The 23,038-nt window shown below is 41.4% G+C and overlaps 1 protein-coding gene across 2 annotated transcripts in view; it reads left to right on the top strand.

Annotated features, from left to right (window-relative positions):
- Nucleotides 1-23,038, top strand: part of sbf2 (SET binding factor 2) — a 91,658-nt gene that overhangs the window by 12,541 nt on the left and 56,079 nt on the right. For both annotated transcript variants that reach the window (XM_035159235.2, XM_035159150.2), the window contains exon 3: nt 18,833-18,970. In XM_035159235.2, the coding sequence (XP_035015126.1) occupies nt 18,833-18,970 (138 nt within the window). The remainder of the gene's footprint in view (nt 1-18,832; nt 18,971-23,038) is intronic.

Raw genomic sequence — 23,038 nt, 5'->3', positions numbered from 1 at the left:
CTTCTGTGTGTTGATTCTCTATCCTCATGTACTACAGTGCAAATATTTAACATAAAAAAAAAATCACAGCCCTTCTCCTGTCCATGGTTTGATGATCAGTTATGAAACTCTCTTTATAATTGATGGACTTGTGTTTGAATGGTTGTATCATTATTGTGACTGAGACCTTTGCTGTGAGTGTGGACCAATATCACAGTTTCATAGATCATAACAGGAGAGCAAGCATCTCTGGAGCTGTTGTTAGTTAATGTGTGAAGTTCGCAGCTTGTGCTGTGTTTGTCTAGTTAGTGATTGTCCTTGTTCTTGTGCCCTTTACCCTCTGCCTGTCATGAGCGTTAAACATGTTTCTACAATACAGTACAAATACAGTAAATATTTGTCTACACTATTTTCTGTCACAAAATGACAAATTACGCTCCAAGAAACTTTTTTTTTTTGTGCTGCAGATGTTGGCATTTCCTGTTTCAGATAAATTCATAATGCCTGTTTACTCAAGAGTTTCTTCTAAACCCTATCAGAGATCACTTATTTGGAAACCTCATCCCCATGAATTTTTACATTGTTTTGTATCTGCTTCCCTAGTTTCCCTCTGTCTCCATCTTCCTCGTCAGGAAAATGAAGGAAATAGTTTCTCCTCTCACTATGTTCCCTCCCTCTCTACTGGGCCAGTCGAAGGGCTCTGCGACAGGGGGTCTTTTCTCCTTATATGGAGAATGCAATGGACAAATATCAGAGCTGTCGATCTCTGGGGTCACAGTAGCAGTTAATGCACAGGACATTACTCCTGTGTTAGATCTGTATTATGTGTTATATATAACGTTTTAACGACCAAGCAGAACGGTTTTGGCAGAGAAGAGAGAAAACAGCAAGATGACTTTATATCCCAACAGAGAACTTAATCATTTTAAAGTACCATTCATCACGTACTTCTGTAGTATGACAATTCTTCTGGTCTCTTCAGTACAGAACCTAAATTACTTTTATTACTTGCTATAATACAGAGGATGCGTTTTGGTCCATTTAATTGAAATTCAATATAATCATCACTGACTGTGTCTGGCTGAAACAGCTCAGCTGCATCTACTTCAGTTTTAGCAACAAATCAACTGTGCCCCTGTAAAGTTATGGGTTTAAAATAGAGCCTGACAGATATATAGTTTTTTTGGCCAAGCAGTAAAAAACTGTTTACGACATCTATACCTGTGTTCATGTTTGCATATATGCACCAATATGTAAACTTCTAGTTCAGAGAACAATGTAGAAAAGATTTGCATTCATGTTCACACTAATAAAATAGAATGGAATAGAACAGGATAGAATAGAATAAAAAGCCTTTATTGTCATTGTAAAATAAAAATGGGTGCTTCTAAAAACGGTGCAAATGTATTAAAAACCAGTTTAAAATTCAAAGTTAAATATATATGGGACGAATACATGCTTCAAAATAAAAGAGGCTATAAAAGGTTATGTATTAGTTAGCTATTAGTTAGTTAGTGCATAGAATGGATATATTGCACTTAAAATGATGTGATGTGAATATCAATATACTGCATCATATTTATGAATTTAGAGTTCTGATGGCCCACTGAAAGGAACTATTTGTTCGACTTTTGATAATTAGATTTATTACCGCTATATATAACAATATATTTTGTGTCTGGTGGATCTATGAGGGTCAGAGATCAAGAAGAAAAGGTCTATCATTAAGGACCCCAGTGCGAGCAGAACAGCAGGTATTGAGGCCTACAAGTTGCATAATATGGGTCAAATGTCTCAGCCAAGATGAAGAGAGAGGGTTACACTAAACATCACATTCCTCCACATCCCCTGTTTAGATGAGGTCATTTTTTTTTGCACTGGGATAGGATCCTTTGCAGAAAGACAAATATAATCTACTTTTTTGTACGGAATTTGCAGATTAAAAGTTTAACAATAAACGTTGGTTGGAAATAAATATTTTTAGATGAGAATTAACTCTTGTTTGCTTTGTACAGATTGATAAACAATGACCAAGAGTGTTATAGCTGCAGCTGAAACCTCTGGCTCAGTGCACACATGTGTCAAAGAGACTCGTGTTTATGAAGTGGTATTTATAAGGCAACTAATGAGGAGTGAGCACAAATAGACTTATTGTAAGTGGGCGGTTTGAATAGCATGCAAGCGTCTTCCTGTTGGTGGCCACCAAGAGTGTCTCATGAGTTTTTGCTGAGAGTCAAACAGTGATGTGTCAAATGGCAAAGCATAGTCACTCCTCACAGTTAACAAATTGGTAGACATTCATTTAACTATTAAAAACTGTAAAGAATGAAAATCTGCCACATCCAGAAGTGGAGTCTCTGTTGATATGATGCCCTAATGACTAACACTGGTATTTAACCTTGCAGTGACACTGCATGATAAAGTATCCTGTCGTGATTTCATTGTGTTTAAATATAGAAACACTGCCACAAGTTTAGCTAAATCTATTATCTTAGTGTTTCCAGATGTCATCAGGACCTGCATAACATTTCTTGTGGCTGTGTGTGTCTCTGTGTTTGTGTGTTCCATCATGCTGAAGTGTTCCCTCCAATGCTTCTTCATTATGTGTCAGCCTAGACTGAAATTGAGACATACTGCGATCCCCAGCGTGTAAAGAAGGATAAGGCATGAAGTTTTTCATTGGTGTCATTCAGAACCAAGGATGCATTCAATGCGAGGGCTTTTTGGCAAATACCCTGCATGCTTGCTGAAATTTACACACTATATGTTCTTTTGAGCTACAACCATAAGTACAAGTACAGTATAGTATAGAATAACACACAGAACAAGATTCATGTATGAAACAACAACCAGTGGGGTCAGAAAGGAACAGGAAAACAGGGGTTTGTTCCAGAAATTTGCTTTCCTAGTATGTGGTGTGTGACAAACTCAAGAGCCGAATGACTGAAATTCCAACTTTGAAGCTTTAATGAAGATACACCATAGTGTTTAACAGACCCACTAAGCAATTTGCATTTTGGCTCTGTTTTGGGCTGGTATGTAAACCATTATTATTTGCAGATTTTCTCGACTCCATGAAAAAGAAAATGAGTCGTTTACAAACACTAAGGAGCACATCTGTAGAAAACAGTGGATGAAGCTGAGCACGAAAAGCATTTTGCGGTCACAACAGGCCCCCAGCAAACTAAATAACCACAGATGAGGAATGCACCAAGAAAAAGCATTTACAACTTGTGCGTGGAAAAATGTGTTTCTCATCTTTTCAGGCAAGTGATGATGATAGGAACCAGCTCAAATCCTCATCTGTTATGGATGAGCTGGGTCTGTAGATGGAGGTCAGCAAGTTGTGCACCTAGTACATTTCCACAGCCTTGCCCTCCAGTATCTAGACACAGTCCTCATGGTATACTGTAAACGGACAGTGGCTTCACGCAGGCGTCATCATCATCAGCAGCCTGCCTGAGCGAATCCTCTGGAAACGTGCTGATTTGTTCGGGAGTGAAGTCGGCATGATGTCGCCCCAGTGTGTGATTTCAGCATGCTGGTGTTTTATAGACCTGACATGAAACACAACGGCGTCTGCCCCACCATGCCAGCTCTCCTTTTTATACAGATGTCCATGTGGCTCTGTGGCTACTTCCACCACTGGCTTAACAGGGAAACTAAAGTGCCCCACAAGTCAGTGTTGGTAACTTTGTAACCTTGAACCAGCTTTGTAATGCTGGTTCAAGGTCACGGTGGCTGGACGATGGCTGACAACCAACATAGCTAACATGCCATGGTGAGCTTTTAATTCAATTCTAAAGAGAAGGGAATCCACAACCAGATTCACCAGCTGCTTTTGTCTCCTCTTTCACTTTATTATGATTGGCTGTCGGCTGCATTTAGTTTATAAAATGATTTGATTTGGTGCCTCTGTTGCCGCATGAAAAGTTGACGTCCGCATAACTTTTGCTGTGCTCAACGTGGTGCTATGCAACCTAAACACAATACTGTTCTGCAGCACATGACGTCACCACATTCACCACAAGAGAATGAGCTGCATTTTAGTTGAAAACTCCAACGCATACACGTGAGTCCTGGAAAGGAGGCTAAAGAAACGGCTGCACACAATGTTGAATGAAGACGAATAGTTGGTTTAAAAGACTGGTTCTACAGTTTGAGTATCAAGCATAGTCATTCTTATCCTGCGCCATCTAAAAAAAAAAAAGGAAAAACGTTTTTCTTTTTATTGGAGAGTGACCATCTATTTTTGTTGACCGTATTTAGCTATTTATATCTACCACCGGAGAGTTTAGAGCTGGATGTGACACAAATGCGTAGAATTACTGTGGTGTTCGCTGTTTATATTCTGAGTTTACTTGTTTAAGCACCATTTGTTAAATGGCTGGATTATGTGAATCTGAATAACATCCTTTGCTCGGAGTCAACATTCTTTAGTCAAATGTAGATTTGTGCCTTTTCAGGATCACTCTTTTTTTCTCTCATGCACTTGTTCCCCTCAGATGTTTCTGTTTGTAACGGCCACATTTTTCTGTCATGTTCCATGTTGGCTGTATTAACTGAAGGTGTCCACTGTAAGACAACCAGATGGACACTAAACTCTTTAAATCCATCTAATCCAAGTGATGGTGAGTGTTTGAGGTAACAAACACCAAATCTTGTCCAAGTCCGCCTTTGTCGGGAAGGAGTTTTGTCAGAGTTGCAAATTTTTACTGCCAACTCCACCTAAATCAAATCTTCACGCTTTGCACTTAATCACAGTGGAAGCAATATGTCTCCAGTTTATGAAAGGAAGGTTTGTGTTGTTGTATGAAAGAATAGGGATACATAAAACAAATTGAGTTATATATTAGATTGATTATCAGTTCCATCGTCACCGTGGAGAGAAAGACGAGAAGTAAGATGTAAGAAGATACAGGATGCAATTAGGCTTTTCTTACTCGCTGACTCCTTATGTTATTGCATCTGATAGAGTCAGGTCAGTTTGTATATATACTGTTCCTACACGACAGTAACTGGTTTTAACAATGTTTACCAGTGTCATAGTGATGAAAATAATTCATAATAATTTCATAATAATGAAAATTAAAAAGTAGCAACCTCTGCCGACAGTGTCAGGGCGCATTGTTTCATTAGTAATTAGCAATATGACAACATAATTAAGATATGATATATAGAAGGATGGAACAAAGGAGTGTCTGAGGAGCCGGCGCAGAACGGTTCTGGCTGTGTCCGAAATCCATTACCTCTCACTATATAATCCCCTATATTGTGAATTCACCATTTGATAGAGCTGTCTGAATGTTTACAGAGTCCACGCAGTGGACCCGACTCATTGTATCCCACAATGCATCGTGAAAGATAGTGTGCAAGTGATTGATCGCCAACCAAACAGTATGCACCATCATGCATGGCACTCGCGCTGAATAAAAGAAAAATGGCCAACAGACGAGAGGAGTCCGCCACAGTCTAAATCATATAGGGGTGTGTGTTGAGTCAAGACTGACCGGTTTAAAAATGTTCACCACCCCGACCCCAGCCCCTGATTTCTACTTTATATACATTCAAAATAAATCACATGAATTAACGTTACAGTGACTCTGGAACTTAAGGTTGGTATTAAGTCGACCTAGGTTGTAACGTCATCACTCGGTCAGTGTCAGTCAGTCTGTCAGGAACAGACATCCAGCCAAAATGTAGCTCAGTAGGGGCTCCTACTTAAGGATGGCTTGTTTTTACCTGCCTTGACCTTCAGTCTGTATACCTGTGTGTTTGTGTGTGTTTGCTTGCATGTGCGTCTGTGTTGGGTGTAGAGAGATGTCTTGACAACAATACCTGAGAGGTCAAACACATTTCAAAGCACCACAAAGTTCAGTGTGGTAGTGAGGGTCAGTCCATTACATGCAGCCTGCAGACAGTGTTCCGTCAACACTCTCATTCCTGCTGTCTCCTCTGAGGGAATGTTTCCCCGCAGGAAAACCAAATGTCTCCTCTGATTACGTAGGCCCAGATCAGTCAAAACAATGAAAAAATCGGGTTTGAGGTGATGCAGCACAATCGAGTCTGTGTTAATAACTCAGGCACAGTGTACAGAACGAGGACGTCCATCTATACTGCAGCTCAAAGATGAGAATCTCTTCATGAATTTATCAGCTGATCTAACGATAATTCTATATACATTTTGAGACTTTATTTATCTTTTCAAATATTTGTTAATTAAGTTATTTCCTGCTCTCCAATGTGAAAGTTGTGGAACAGCATTTTTTACACAATGTTTAGTTTTAGGAATTTTCAATGATAATTTTAAAACTAATTTATGAATAGAAAATAATATTTACTGCAACTAGATATTTAATATCCACTTTGCAACTGTTCTAATTTGAGTCCAACTGTGTTAAAGGTTACTTAGAGCTATAATTACTTTGAATTGGTGTATGCAATAATCAGCTACATTTTTTATTTTATTGCCTTTTGGACACCAAATACTTATAAATGAATGTTCTTATGTGGGTCAGACATTTTTAAAACCACCTTGGTCAGCAGTTCGAGGCCGACCTCTCTCGACGCAGCAGCTGAAACATCATGCAAGGATTTGTTGATTCAAAAACCTTGACCTTCCGTTTGTCACACGTTGTCCCTCCTCGACTATCCCTCAGTTTGTTTTCAAAGTCTGCAGGTGACCTCTCCTCACCTTACCTTTAAAGGCTTGTGGCATTTAGCAGTAAAAACAGTGGGAGTTTTACCCTAATATACAGACCGCTGCATCTCTACGTAGTCCCACATGGTGTGGCTGTGGGTGAGATGCTGCAGCGCTGAACAATAGTCGTCCTGTATTGGTCGAGTCCAACACACATGATGTGATGTGGGTTTTCTGTTCCACTCAGTCAGCGAGGCACGCAGAGCTGTTTCCCTGACCGCATACCATGTCGGTCATTTGCTTTTCTGTCCCTCTCCTAACTCAGATTTATACTTGTAGCCATAATTGTTACTGAGTGAAAGACATTTATACAAATGTCCACCGCAGTGGCCAAAAGCTGAAGCCCACTGGAAAGTGTCCTACGATGCAGCTCCACTAATGGCTTAAATCTTTCCCTATAATCAAGATCAGTCCAAAAATTTTTCTTAAATTAAAAAAATCAAAAAATTTTCTACAAGACATTTTGGGCTGAAGAGCTGATTTTATTTGCAGTGTTTGTATTTGTGGATTAACAAGAGAATCACTCTGTCTTATAAAGAATTGGTGGTTACCTCTTCCCCCCTCCAACTTTGCATCTCTGCTCTTTGCCCAATTTAAAATTGTCTGACCTAACAATCCTTTAAGATATTCTCTTCTACAATCTATATTTTAAATAAGAGAGGAGTACATTCCTATAACCGTGGTTTAAATATCTTCAGCAGGTGGCTCTGCAGGTGCTAATGCTTTGTTTTCACCCTCTCTATTTATATGCCTATAGTATCATCATTTTATATCGTAGTGACATTGTACATGTGCATTTTGCAATCTTCAAGAGTAACTCAACCCTCAGAAAAGATTGTTCTGTCTGTATTAGACTTTAAACATGTAGTAAATACATAGATGTGAATATACTGTAGCATCATTATGAAAGCTCACTGCATCATAGACACAGATGCTGCATATGTGATGCCTCTTTATATCCCTATGTTTTTTTCTCCCAGCAGTTATGTGTAGACATAAAAATAAATAAATGTCCTCTTGGGGCTCAACTTCCTCAGATGAAGGAATTGTCCTGACTTGACCAAACTGTAAACGCTGGTTTCGTTTCTGTTGTAGAGAACTTCAACTTCTTGAACTCCTCCCTTTTCCCCAAATTCCTGCTGCAGTGAGGAACGTGCCTCACGCTTCCAGTAAGGGCGCTTGATTTGTTCAGAAAATTTGTAAACTGTTGGTGTCATGTGGATAGCTGACTGCCAGGGTGGAAAAGTTGGAAGAACATTTTTAAAAGAGGCGTCTTTATACATAATGTTTCACTAAAATAAATTGTCTGCTCCAGTTGAGACCTGACTCCAGTTTGACCTGAACCCCTGGGTCAGGTTCAGTTCACTGGAGAAAAGAAACATGCTCATTGCTGTGAAGAGTCATTCATCTGGCCCTCGTTCTCTGGGCAGCAAGTCATGACAAAGCTTAACTGCATTGTTCACAATCAACAGCCTCGGTTATTCACTTTCAGGCTCTGGGCCAAACCACAATGAGATGAAAGAATGCATCCTAGATGTATCACTTGATGGACTCACTCAAGTGACCATAAACCTGACATGTCGCGCTGCACGTCGGTCTCCCGCTGTTTGTAAAAACTATGCGAGAAAAATTAAACAGTGCATTCCACATAGCAGGATGCTGTTCCAGCCGGGGGGGGGGAAGAATGGGATCATGTGTTTGTCAGGAAGATCCACACATGAGTAATCAATGCTCCGTGTGCCAGTGAAGCTAAACACATCAGGAAACAAAGCTGGGGCTGTCAAGCAGGCAGGACTTTCCAAGCTGAAAAGTGCTGTGAGCTCACCAGGAAATGGGAATACACAGGATGAAATCAAGCCGCAGTACGCTGGAGAGTGCACATACTCCGAGCTTTAACATGAAATACAGTAAAACATTTCAGTCTTAATGGTTTCTTGTTTATATATATTTTTGTAATAGTAACCAAGCGTTCCTTCCCTTGTTATTCTGTCACAGACACTTTGAATTTAGTTGTTTTCCTCCTGATAGACCAAAGGGAATGAGTTAGAAATAGAAAACTTCCATTCTTTCTAATAATTCAAAAATATCTCTTTCTGTCTGTCTGTCTGTGTGTATGTGTCTCGCATATCTTGAGAACCATTCACCTTATTGGCTTTGCACTTGGCATGTGTATTGTGTAAGGCCCAGGGAGGTGCAGTGTCGAATTTTGGTGCGATTTGGAAACTTTGAATAAACAGGTGACTAGCGTTCTGTGGCAGCGCTAGGACTCAACTTAATGGACTTAGTTGATCATGACAACAGCGCAATCACGGCAATGACAACTGATTCTCTAGTTTGAGGTTCTGCATATCAAGTCGAGCTTCACTGAACTTGGTGAACAGCTCATTGTGCAGCGGCGGCGGCGCGGTTTCAGGGTTCTGTTGACTTACTCCTGCAGTCTCTCTTTACTTGCTGCGGCTCAATTACTACGTACAGTTTCAGAAAGATGCAACCAGCATTACCACAGGCCAAGAATACAGCCCATTCCAAACAGGCATGTTTAGTACGGCCACACAAATTGAAAAAAAGACAATGACAATAACAACTCTATGTTCACCCAGACAAACGTGCAGTTGTGAAATGGTGCCAGGAGCCAGAAAGAGCAAAGTTTTGGGATACCTCAGCCATCCTGTACATTTCCTCCTTCCCGTCTAAAAAGCTGGCTGTCTCCTGACATTCCTCCCACTGGCTACTGGTGAATTCCACTGTTGCTGGTATAGAAAATGCTGACTGCTGCTGATACCAGGGCTAGAACTAGGTGACATAACTGTCATTCTTACGCCTACATTCTTATAGCTGCAGCAATCCAAACTGCTAATTGCCTCCATACAATGTATATATAGTTCCTCTATTTCTGCCAGAGGTGATTTTATGAGATCCTTTGAGACCCGTTTATTTACCTTTTAATTTAGAAATAAATCCCAGTACTGCCTGTTGTATGCAGATGTTTATATGTCTAGTTTCAGGTGTTTTCCTCAGTGTTGAGGCACTAAAATAAGACTTGCCAAATCCAAAAAAAAGTCCTGCTGTAATGGTTCCGTCTTGTGCTGGCGTAGAAGTGATCTGGCCCAAACTGCTGTGTGCTGAGCCTGCTGAGTTTCACTTAAGAAGACATTCGGGTATTGACTCGGGCAGCGGGGGAAAAATTGTCAGATTCTTTGGAACAGTCTTAGCTGCTGACAGCATAATAACATTGTGCAGTAATACATTACATTGCTGTTATTCATCGACAGCTCTACTAGTAAGAGTTTGGGGCTGAAAGGATGGTAGTGTTGGTCTGTTGTCAAACCCTGTTAGTGTCTCTGGGTTTATGGAGCAGCATGGCTCCTGGAGGCCTTTAGTCTTATCCTCATGTTCACGTTTACCGCTATGAAACCACAAGTATGGCTACACTGAAACACAGTCTGTAACAAGGTGTGTTTGTGTTGAATCATGAACATACTGTACATATCCAGCTGTGCTTTCAAAGTGCTGATGTCGCTGTGCTTCTTAAGCGAAAAACAATGTTATCTGCAGAGGGAGTGCATTTTTTATTTTATGATTTTAATGCGTTCAAGTCAAGGTCCAAATTTACGTTTTTGGTCCATCCATCCAGCATATCGCAGGGGTCAACATAAAAACATATATTCACATTCACACATTCAATCGATTTGACGACTCCAATCAACCTAACCCCAATCTGCATGTCTTTGGACTGCGGAAGCCAGAGTACCCGGAGAACACCCTGGCAGAACCAGGATTGTAACCAGGAACCTTTTTGCTGTAAGGGCTAACTACCACATCACTGTGCTGCCCGTTTTGGTCGATGCCAGTGCTCTCAGACTCTTTTAGACTTCAGTGCTAACAGTTCCCTGGCACCAAGACTTACACAATCATGTGTTTTTTGTTGAGCTATAGCAATGGTGAAATTGCTAAACATAGTCAGCATGCTTTATCTGTTGTAGTGAGGAAATTTTACTCCCATTTGGTGAGTGGCGGGTACTACTTTTGGACCCTGGTATTGGTGTAGCTGTATTCATCTTTACTGTAGATATGATGTGATGTTTTGTTTCTGAGTTCATTTTAGATAAAACTTCAGTAGGGACCATTTTTAATCCGTGCAACAACTCATCCTTTTTTATTATTTTACTGGAGAATCGGTGGTGCCAATAAGCCACCTGGAACTAATAGAAAATGTATGCCACAGTGGAACAAAGTGGTACACAGCCTGTGGATTGGTGGAAAGGTTTCTCTAAATTTCAAGTTTGATGCCTCAAACTACTCTGAACATCAAGCTACTAAATACATCACTGTATGAGAAGCAAAAGAACATCTGCGTTTCTTCGATCATGAACTACACATGTGTTATGTACTCTAAGCAGTCATTCATAAAAATGCTTGGATTGCATTCACATATGTATGAGGACTGGTGAGAGGGGATGTGAGGACGCGTTCAGAGGATACGTCACAGACCACCTCCCCTTGTTGTTTTTGTACAACACAGTATGTGGAGCTCCTGTGGCCAGGTGCCAAGTGTTCCCACTAGTGATAGTATTAGTGTGCACAGTATTCTTTTTTTCTTCTCTACTCTGAGAGCTGTCTTCTCTTGTGTACTATCCATGCAGCTGTGAGAAATTCCAGGATAACAATCTTTCACTTTCGTAATTTTCAAATCTCAGCTGTGCAGCTTCAGAGAAGTACTTGGTGAGATAAAGTCGCTGGTTTCGACACGTCACCTTCCAGTGGGTGTAGCGTGTGATTTCATGAGCGGGAAGTCTCATATTAACATATTCATTATGATGGACATAGAAACTCGTTAGCCCCTTCTGTGTTCCTCATCACGTATGCCACATACTGCACATATTCTCATTTACTCTCCACGCTACATTAGTGTTTACTCAGAGGAGGAACAAAACTTGTTGTGGTTTCAACTGAACTTATTACGGGCAGAAGTGAGACTGAGGCCCGCAGTGAATAACTTTGCCAGAGCTCCCACAAGGCGGTGGAGGAAGCACCTGTTCCACAGCCAGGTCATTATCAGCCATTATCTTACAGGGCTCCAAAGGCCGGGGCTCAGCAGTCAAACGCAGGACAGCCATTGTACCGATATACAACCTCAGGACAAAGCTGTTTATCCTGCTCTTTCATTCATCACTCCATGAGCTCAGAGGTGTGTTTTCATGTCTCGTGTTTACTTTTTACAGATGAAGGAAAAACCAACCATGTTTACACATTCTCAGCTGATGCAGGTAACTATAGGGGGGAGCCATCTGATGTTGACCAGAACTGGATAAAGAAATATAACAGTCGTGCGTGGCAGCTCTGGCTCCCCCAGTGGTTAGAAAAAAAGATACCGTTGCAGACAGGAATGCACGACATGGGTCATTCAGAGATCAAAGGAGTTTGCATTCAGTCTGGACATAACCTCAGGTGCCACTTTAGGCTACTGCTATCCATCCTTTACATTGACATGGCTGTTAAGCAATACAACCAGTAGAGAGTCGACCACAAACATGGCGATGGTGGAGGAGGTTCTGATAATGTACCTCTTGAGGAGGAGGCAAAAGTGGCCGTGTTGAGAGCGGCAGTGGTCCAACTTTCAAAGTCTCTCCTCAAAATGTTCCGTCATTGTTGAAGTCTCTTCCTCATGTCCTACAGTCGTCTCACTTTAACTATTGGCTACACTGCCCATTTCCACATTCACTTGTAATGTTGAGTGTAGTTGAGCCTTTACTGTGCTTCATACTACATTATTTAAGTAGTTCAGATCCATGGCCTGGTCACAGTTATGCAGATTTGAGTGAGGTTCTCGAAGGTCAAATGCGTTGCTGCAGGCTGTCTAGGTTTGGAGGCCAGAGGTTGACCTGTAGCAGGTTCCTGCAGAGACATCACAGCTCTATAAGCGGAGCAAAAGGGCAAAGTTAAATCAGTGGGAGCTGCTTTTATGAGAAGCACAAGCACATACCAGGTTGATACTTTAGTTTAATTTTGAAGTTGCGCTGAAGGGGAGGACAAAAATTATATTCTTCATACGCTGGCTGCACAGAAGACCAACACGAGTAAAAGTCACTTATGTTATAACTTTACTCAGGTATTTAGGTGCGTTTGTAATAAAATATGCCTTCTGTGGTCCTTCATGACATCACCTCTTTGAATTCTTATGAGGTCTAATGCTTTGTTTGGCAAGAAAACTGTGAATATTCAGGGGAAGTCTCCATCTTTCACTTCCCCCTCCTTTAAATGTTTATGGTAAGAACAGGTGGAACCCCGGCAGGACAGTTTTTTTTTGTTTTTTTTTACCATGGCTTCTGCAAATACCAGAATCATAAATGTTTATTATGCTCTGGTGTTTGTCAGGTGTAAGTTCGATTTTAATTCTTTAATATGTCACCAGTGTTGGAGCTTTAAATAAAGTATGCTTCTCTACGTGCAACATAATATGTGCCGTACACATACAGCCATTGTCACGTATTTATACTTGACAATGGCTAGATTGACAATTGTTTACTGTGCAGAGCCAAGTGCCGTCTGGAGCCAGATTTCTGTTCGATACAAGACGGCTCACATGAATTGTGAAACTCTGTGGTTATCAGACGGCTTCGACATCAATTTTATTCTTGTCTAAAAAGCACAGTGTGCTAACACAACGTCAGCCTGTGATAAACAGAGCAGCACAAGCAGGCATGCCCAGACATGACAGAGCAACTCCTTCTTTAAGTCATTGATTGTTTAAGCAGAAATGCCACAAGCTTTACACAGTTGATCTTACCGTTGTTCATACTTCAGTTTTGACACATTTCATCACATCTATGCGGTTATTTATTGCATTTTGCTTGTTGTTTTAACTGTTCAAGTGGTTTTAATATCAGTTTTACTACTATAACCTGGTATTAAACAGTGACGGGAAAAATCCAGGGATTTTCCTTGGATTCATTAAGGGAATTTTTTGTCCTGAATATATTTCACCGCAGCCTTTTCCCTGAACTATGATTCAATTCATTAATGTTTGGAAGATGTAGTATTTGTTAACCCAATCTTGACAAGAACCCACACATCATAAAATCCATTTATTGTTTGGGACCTCCTCGCCTGGCCTGAACACCACACAGATGCTTCAGGTTTAGCTCCAGGCGTGAGCTTGGGAGTGCAAGTAGAAGCGATCTGACAGCAGATTGATTTTGATCGTAGGAATGTCCAATCCTCCAAAGGGTGCTTTTTTTATTTATGCATCTCTGTTTTCAAGTTGCATGTGGTGAACTGGTTGTGTTTTGAATTTATGCTGTGTTTTGAAATAGACTACGTATTCACCCCGGAGTGAACAAATCTTCCCGAGGGATGTTGTGGAAATTCAGCAGGGTTGTTGGACTTTACATTTGGGCTATAAATACACATCGTAGTAGGCTCTTTTTCTAGTGTTAGGTTTCCTACACATATGGCATTTATGAAGCTTGACATTTTGTGTACAGCGCTGTTTCTAATCTTCGCTAGATGACTCTTCCTGTCCTGCCTGACTAGACATTTTTCTATTTACTGTGGTTCATTATGGTCGTCTAAAAATATCTACGCCTAAAATGAACCATATGCGTCCCGTATTGCATAACATATCAGTAAAGGGAAACCAGGAGTGTTGGTGACGGGGGGACTAAGTTGAAGAATAGAAATGGAGGGTAGGAGATGCTACCTCAGTTGCCGCAGCTCCTAGTGATGGAGCTAAAAGCTTTGGCGCAGAAATGAATTCTCTGCGACCACTAAGTGGTGTTTGGATAAGGGTGCTATTATGGTCATTTTGTTGACAGCGTTGTTTCTTGCACTCATCACGCTAACCTTGAGTGAAGGAGACAGATGAGACACATGCATGTTTGTGCGCCAAACCTCTCGGCCGGAGCAGCCATCTCTGCTTGTTTTGTCCAATGCTCATCCTGCAGGACCTGATAAAGTAGGGAGCGCTCGGCAGGCAGCACGCCGTTGACCTTCTCACCCCCCCGGCCTGGCCCGCTCTGGCCCCTGACACCTTGCACTTCACTTTCCGTCATTGTGTTGTCTTCCTGGCATGTGTCTCTTCCACGTGCACGGGGAACGAGTAAGGAAGACCCTAATGGAAGTACACGGTGTAGTGCACATCTGTTGTTGAAGTTTTTCTGACCACATTGTATTGATAGTCACTCCAGGCATTGTCTGAAAGGATGATGATTATGGCTTATCTGTTGATTTCTTTTTCACATCCTTTCCTTAACACCTGATCTAAGATTAGAGATTATCTGGCAGCGTGTTACTTACTTTAAATTTATTTTTAGGTTTTTCAATTGTTATAATGTTTACGTTGTATGTCATTTCTTTTCTTAGTGATATTTCCTCATTCAGCTTAGGTCATCCTCGATGATGCCAGAGCTTAGTTTTTGCACGAAGAACTTGCCTGATTTCATTTTGGGTTTGAAACTCAACCAAATTATGAAATAAGTCCTTCTCTGAAAGGATTTATGGGATTGAGCTCATTTGTCGCAACGGGAAACCTTTCAAGGTTTTATGACCCCTTCAGGCTGTTTGTATTTCCTCCCAAGTACAGGAATCTTAAATGTTGGTCTCACACCAGAGAAAAATAACACTGATTCTGAAGACAGATACTGTCCTCTACGTCTCTTTGTCCTGAGTCATCTTTACTCATGGCTGCCGCTGCCAGTTATATATCTAGCCTGCACTGGCGTGACCAGGGATTAATGCCTCGTCACTGAATAAGAATGCAACCCTGTCCTGATCAGGCAGAGCCCCTGTGTGATGTTGTTTTTTTCCTCTTTTATTGGTGCAGCACTCTGCTGGGACGATGCTTAGCAGGTCAGACTGAAGATCCAGTGTCACTGAATGAGTAGGTGAACTGTGAAGTGGTGGTGGTGGGAGCTGGTCCTGCCAGGGTGCAGCACATGTGATGCAGAGGATTTAGCCGCAGGTATTGACATCAATACAGCGAGTGTGTCGCAGAGTTCCTTTGTCACTTGACTTAGGTCTAATTTTGGAATAGATGTCCTTTTGTGTGCGTGCGTGTTTGCATGGTGTGTTGGTGTGCGGGGTTTATTAAGGCTAATGTTATACAATGATCCTCGCACCTGTTCCAGTGTGTTGGATTTCTATAGCTGAATGTACAGCACAGCTCGTGTTTGATGCCGTCATTCAGTGCTTTCACTTGTGTACTTTGCTCTGTTGCTTCATCTGTCCTGGTGATTTAACAGTTTTTTGTTTAGTTTTTAGAATTAAGAACAGCAGGACAGAAAAAGGATAAGGTCCCAATATTTCCTGCAGTTTTTACTGTTTTGCTGTCCCTGTCATTCTGATCATTTCAAATCTGAAATATTAGATCTTCATCCATTACCTCTGCCAGGACTTCATCATCTGTGTGTGTGTGTGTGTGTGTGTGTGTGTGTGTGTGTGTGTGTGTGTGTGTGTGTGTGTGTGTGCGTGCGCGTGCGCGCGCGTGCGTGCCTGCGTGTGTGTGTGTGTGTGTGTTTGTGTTTGTATCCACACTGTATTGTGTGTTTTGAATTGAATTGGAGAAATCTTTCATGCCAGAGTTTTAAACAATAGCATGAACATATTATCTCTGTTTACTTACGGTTGTGCATAGTTAAATTTAAAATGATAAACAACATTAGTGGAAAGCAGTGCAGCCCCAGCAGATGTTTCTAGGCTTTTTGCAAAAGATGCAAAAATGCAGGACAGATTTCTGAAACCATCAAGACTCTCAACTTGATTTCAAATAGTTTATTCACAAGTAAACAGCAAGCCCTATATGTAAACACCTTTGTCTAGGATGCATGCTCAGTTGACACTGAAAATCATAATGAGTCATACGCAGATACAATATTTTTAAAGCTTGAGTTACATAAAAAGGCAAGAGGGGAGGAAATATGGAAACATTTGATCAGATTTTTGCCTTTTCTATTTCCTTGAATTGCCCCATTTGTAACATTGTTATTACATCCAACATTTAAACTAGATGATGACGTCCATAAGTTGTTTCTAAAACGATGTGAGTAGTCTGTCTGGATGCAGTGGTTGCCGAATATAGTGTTGACTCCCTGAGGTGACTTTGAACCTGCGCCAGCCCTCGAGTGTGTCTCTGCAGACCTAAAGGCCAGATAGCAGATCAAAGGAAGCACTGATTTAATGTCGTCTTCTCATCATCGCGCCGCCACATGCTCTCTGCAACCTGCTCGCCTTTACAGTTATCTCTTATGCATGCACATGCATACAGTACAATGGACACACACACTTGCCGGATGCTATATCTGCTGTGATCTTCTGAACTATGCAGGCCCAATTGTGTTTATCTCTTTTTTGACAACAATGAATGGCATAGTTGGAATAGTTTATGACAGGATCACAGCTATCCCGACTTGTCCTTGGCTTCTGTCTGGCCTGATAGAGACACACACACACACACGCACACACGCACACACACACACACACACACGCACACACACACACACACACACACACACACACACAAACAAGGCAGGTTTAACAGATTTCCTGTGAGCTATTGTATCTGCTGGAAGATGGTGGCGTCCTGGTCCAATCCTCCAGGTCGAACAAGCCAAATCCTTCCTACCCCATTTCCTCTCCTCCTCTGTCCTAGTCTCCACCGCCCTCCCCTTTCTCTGTCTCTCTCTCTCCCTCTCTGTCTCTACTCCTCCTCCTCTTCTTCTCCTGCCACAGATATGTTACCTTGCCAGTATATTTTTCTTTGGCTGTACACGGATCCATCTGTCCATCAATCCATCTGTTTTTTGCCCTCACTCGCCCCTCCTTCAGCCGGCCCTCTCCTCTTCCTCCATGTGTCCAGTAATCCCTTGTGTAACCCCTGAGGAGCAGTCTAAACAACGTTTTCAGAGCCAGGCCAGTTGGGCCTCCAGCAAAAACAGAGACCAGACACAAACACTCAACTCTCGGACTAAATGCCTGCCTGGATCACAAATTTTGGCCCTCTGTCACTCTCACATTCAAATGATCATTTATCAATTCCTTCATTATAAATTGCTTATTTTTGGGGCTTTGACATGATAGTTTATCATGGTTCTTCATGCTCATACATTTTATTGACTTGTACAACTGGCTTGTTTATGTGAAAGCAACATATTTGTCAATCTTGACAAAATATGTGAAACTAAAATCTCCATCTAGAATCATTTTACTGACAAACTTTATAAGTCGAACAAAACACTTTATCAGAAGAAGCTTGTTTTTATTCAGCGCTCGCAGATGTTTTTTGTCAGGACTGGTGATGACTCACACTGCTGCTTTGAGACATGCAAACCTGTTAAAGATGCTTTTTATGATGAGGACAGCCTCTCTCAGTCTCTGTGCCCACAATTTGATAAAATATTGCTCGGTTTGGACATCCATCGAAAATTGTTAATTTGTGTTGAATCCTCAAATCCCCAATAAACAGGGTGTTGGGAAAATAAATAAGAAGTTATGCCAGGAAGATTTTGGAAGAACTCGATTTACTCATGAAGAAACCCAATATGTGTCCAAAGCTAAGCCAAGAAGTCTCAGAAACAAATCTGTAATCTGGATAGTTTGAATTTCAACACTAGATTGTTTACATGGTTCACTTCACTTTCACTTCAATATCCTTTTCTTAATTGGTGACTAATGCAATCCAATTGACGGCAACATTTTAAACAATATTTCAGCTGGTATTCGCCTAATTCCTGGACTTGCCGGTATTTTAACATCTTCCGTCATATTTAAAATTGTTGACGTGCATGTTGGTCTGCTGAACATGCCACTTCCCGCTCTGCAGACGTGACTGCTGGACTCAAACAGGACATCCTGTCTCAGCTCTCTGTGGGGGTATTAGGATTAAACCACCTACTGGAATATGCTGCTGCCCTGTCCATTTAAGGTTTGAATAGGTCGCCAGCCAAGAGTGTCCAAAACATAACTACAACTTCAAAACGTCAACAGACACATTGAAATGTTTGTCTCTGAAGTGAGCTCTCTGCATAAATGTCTAAAGACGTCACGCAGATTTTGCTGTTGCTTCTTCAGCCACTGAAACACTTTATATATCAGACTGTGTGGGTGAATTGTCGTAGTTGCTGTGCTCATGTAATGATATTTTATCGAACATCTTTTCAGTTCTGCCAGCCTGGAGGTTGGAGGCTGTCCAGGGATCGGAAAGCACCCACCTTCTTCACAGTTGTGCTGACAGACATCGAATCAGATCGACACTTCTGCTCCTGCCTCACTTTCTACGAGGCCGAGGTCAACCTGCAGGTACGAATGCAACGCACGCATGCACACGCTCAAGGGGGGGGGGGGGCACATGCTACGACTGAACTGTCCTTTAACATCTTTGTTTTAGGGCCCTTTTCATTTCTTCCCCCATGGAGGTTTTGTTCTTGTCAGTTGGTTTAATTGTTTGTCTGCAGGACTACTCAAAAACTTCCGGACAGATTCCTAGGAAACCTGGTGAATAGATGTGACATGGACCAAGAAAGAACTCCTGATTTTGGCAGTGCATCCAGACAACACTTTTTGTAACATTGCGAAACAGGACATCTTCAACATTTACACCACTTTTCCCAGGGAATAATTCATTCTTGATGGACAGGGGGGACTGATATCTAGGAGTTTGTGCAATTTGGTGCATCTTGATTGACTTTAAGGGGACTGTTGAAGAGGTATTAGCTCTACTGAGGCCCATTCTAGTTGTATTGATTTTAATGAACAGATCTTTTTGAAGGTCACAAGTAGCTGTAGCTTATCCCAGAATGTGTTGGGGTGTGAGGCAGCAGTGCAAACCACTCTGCCACCACGCTAGCCTTGTGATAAGTGGAATCACCTTGTCCCTCCATCAGACATCTGTGCATCACATCCTCCTCATCCTCCTTATAAGGGTCACATAAGCTCATCACTGTGATAATCCCCAGTTTTGGGGACTCAATGATGAGCATGAGGTCACTTTCATCCTCATGTGTCTCTCATGACTCTCAGAGACCATAGGGGATATCTTCGTTGGCCAACATGATTGTTTTCATTCTGTTTTCCATTTTCGGCTTATTGTTTTTTTTTTAACAGTCTTTGGCACTTTTGTAACTCTGAGGAATGTCTGCCGCGTGTGTGATGTCTTCCAGAATTTGATGCATTGGTAGAAAACAAAAGCCTGCGTGGATCCAGTCTAATAAATTGTGAGCTGGCCGAGGGATGCTGTTATAAAAGAGAAGATGGACCAGTGCTCTTCTCCGCTGCCTTTCATATGATTTACTCATGCATACAAGATTGAGTTTGATTGCAGATTGGTGGTTTCGGCACCAATGTTCAAGCCTCCCCCATAAATTATTGATTGCAACAGGTTTGTTGGGACAGGATCATTTTCTAACTTATTAATGATCTCGTTAATTTCTCCCCCCTGCCAAAAGCCCACAGAATACCAGGCTAATTGTTTCATTGTGTTTGACATCGTTAGAGGCCTTAAATGACTCTGGTCGTTCTGCCCACTGTGACTTCACATCCTCTCACATGTGGAAGGCAGTCGGCCGTCACATTCCTGTTAGTTCAGCCTACATTTTTTAAAAGTTTTAAGTAAATCGGTGACACCTTTCATTAACTGTAAGAGTCACTTTGGTGGAATGATGATACTCAAGAGTGTAGTAGCGCTTCCTTTTCTCGTTACTTCACTGTTTGTGCCATAATTACACAAACATTTGTTGGAACCACTGGGCACATTTTTCCACGCTGATTCCAACGCATCAGGGGAGGTTGGATTTACAGAAAATAGTCACATCAAGGGAAGAAAATAACCAAAAATAGCCCAGTCGTTAGGTGTAAACGGTTCTGCAGAAAGACTGTTCATACTTAAAGTCAACATCAAAGCAAGTACACGCTTTCCTTCAGTGTTCCTCCAAAAAAGCTGCCCCCCAAAGACATGGAGGCAGGTTGACATGGCAACAACACAATCTAGAGCATCTTTAACTGTGTTGAAGACGATACTTTTATCCTCATAGCTAGAACAAAACAAACATTGAATCAATCCAAAATAAATCCACTTTGTAAGCCAACTCAGATCTTAGAGGCTAAGTTCCTCTGTATGGACAAATGCAACAAGGCAGGAAACTGTCGCAACGCTAACGTGCTGAGAGGATTAGTCAGTTTCCCGTGGCCGGCAGTGCAGCTGCAGACACCGATACTCACAACTCTCCCACTGCTATAGCTAACATCACACCTACCTGGCAAACTAGATGTGAAATCGTATGTCTTTGACCAGAAGTAATTCAGTGTTACCGGACACACTAAAGTGACAGTGGTATTTGTGGCACATTTACCATCTCTTGCTGTCTTCTCTCCATCTCCCCTCTTCTCCTACTACTTGGACTTAGGGTTAGGGTTGTGATAGAGTTAGGGTTATGATTGGGCGAGGATTAAGGCTATGATAGGTTTGGGACTATGATAGGGTTAGGGTTATGATAGAGTTAGGGTAAGGGTTATGATAGGGTCATGGTTCTGATAGGGTTATGGTTCTGATAGGGCTAGGATAAGGGTTAGGGCCAGAGTTAAGGGGCTATTAAATTATCTTGACGACTCCCTCTTCCATCCTCTGGGCAGTTGTAATGGGGAGTCAAAAGGGTTAGGGTTATAATAAACTGGCTGATTCCCGTCAGGTATTAGCTCTTCATCCCCGTATCACCTTCATACCGAATCATATCTGGGTTGTTTAAATTGTAAATCTTTATTTGGATAACTACTTCAGTTCATAAATTTTTCTGTTTGGTGTCGCTTCTATTTTTCGATTTTCAAGGTCTGAAATCTAGGTTGCCAAACCAAGACAGGTACATTTGGGCATATAGGTAGAGTGGTTAGGGTTACGATGATTGGTGGGTCAAGGCACTATGACCTTGAGAAGTTATTTTAATGGGTAGACTGAAGCAAGGTTTTAAACTCCTGACTCCTGAGGGCCAGGGGTCAGGGTTAGGCCCTAAAGATGAGTGGTTAAAGTCAGGATGGTTGGTTTAGAGTTAGTGTGACAGAAATTGGATTAGAATCACTCACTATAACTCTGCTTGTCATTGCTTGCCACTAGTTGGTGACTCTGTCCCTGTGCTGTATAAAATGTGTTTATATTAGACCAGTGTATCGTCCTCATTCTTTCATCCCTGTCTGTTTTCTGTCTCCACACACTTGGTCCGTTGAGTTCATAGGATTTGTCCTTAACAACAGATTTAGACCTGATTATGGGGCCTAATGTTTTTGTAATTGTGTCTTTGTTTACTCTTATCAGGGGACTAGTAAGGCTGTTAGTGAGGCCCTGAAACTGTTTATCACACACACTCCACATTTAATGTTTATATTAGCTCTGGAGCACAGAGTAAGCTGTAAAGTTGCTACTCTCACAACAGTAATTACTGCAATTATTTAATTACAAATTGTAGAATACCAACTGTTTTCTGATCCTCACTCAAATCCCAGTCATCAACTCATGTGCGCTCAGATCTGAGTGCGAGGATTTAAACTTTGCTCTCACAAAGCAGTCCCTCTCATCCCTTTAATCTTTAATGGGAGATTAGGGTTGTCAAAAAGAACATTTAAAAATGTAAAGGCCTTAAACTTTTCCTTTCCAGTGCCCATATTGTGACCATCTGAACACCCAGAAGCCTCCTAATCTTAAACTGTGGTGTGATCAGTCAAGATGTTGGTGCATTGCTATCTTGAGGCAGTGGAAAGTAATTGTGCTTTTGACCCACAAAAATCTGGTCTGATTTCAGTGGCGCAGTATTTAACTATTATTTCAAGGGCACAACATCAAGGTAGTAATTTGCACCCACATAGTTGGGTGCGCAGCACGCATAGGCTCCGCTCGTAGCACAGACAGATGGTCTGGCTGTGTGCAGAGTGAAAGTGTTTCCTCTGCAGAGAAGCGTTCACTTTTACTACCACACAAATGTGATCTTAGAATAGCCTTCCAGTGTAACCCATCTGAACCATGCACCTTGCGCAGCAACCCTTTTTGGATTTGGACAAACTGTAATGCGCTTGCGCTTCGATCGTTAAAGTCAGTACAACCTGTTTCAAAGTTTTATTTCTGGCTAATATATTTATACAACCCTAACCCTCTATAAACTTGATACGTGTTTCTAAAAAAAAATAATAATATGTGTAAAGTTATGTTAAGTATGTAACTAGACAAAGACATGGTCACTTTAGGCACACTACAGACTGTAATATATATGTATAAACCTTATATAACCTATATATAAATCGTTGGATTTGATCAACTTCTCAACCACAGCTCCACCTTACTTTTATTGTCAGTCTTGTGTTAAAAATTTGATGAGCCTATATTTGACC

The sequence above is a fragment of the Hippoglossus stenolepis genome, chromosome 1 (assembly GCF_022539355.2).
Source record: "Hippoglossus stenolepis isolate QCI-W04-F060 chromosome 1, HSTE1.2, whole genome shotgun sequence".
Classification (NCBI taxonomy): domain Eukaryota; kingdom Metazoa; phylum Chordata; class Actinopteri; order Pleuronectiformes; family Pleuronectidae; genus Hippoglossus; species Hippoglossus stenolepis.
The sequence above is the reverse complement of the archived record's forward strand: the minus strand, read 5'-3'. Positions and strand labels throughout refer to the sequence as shown.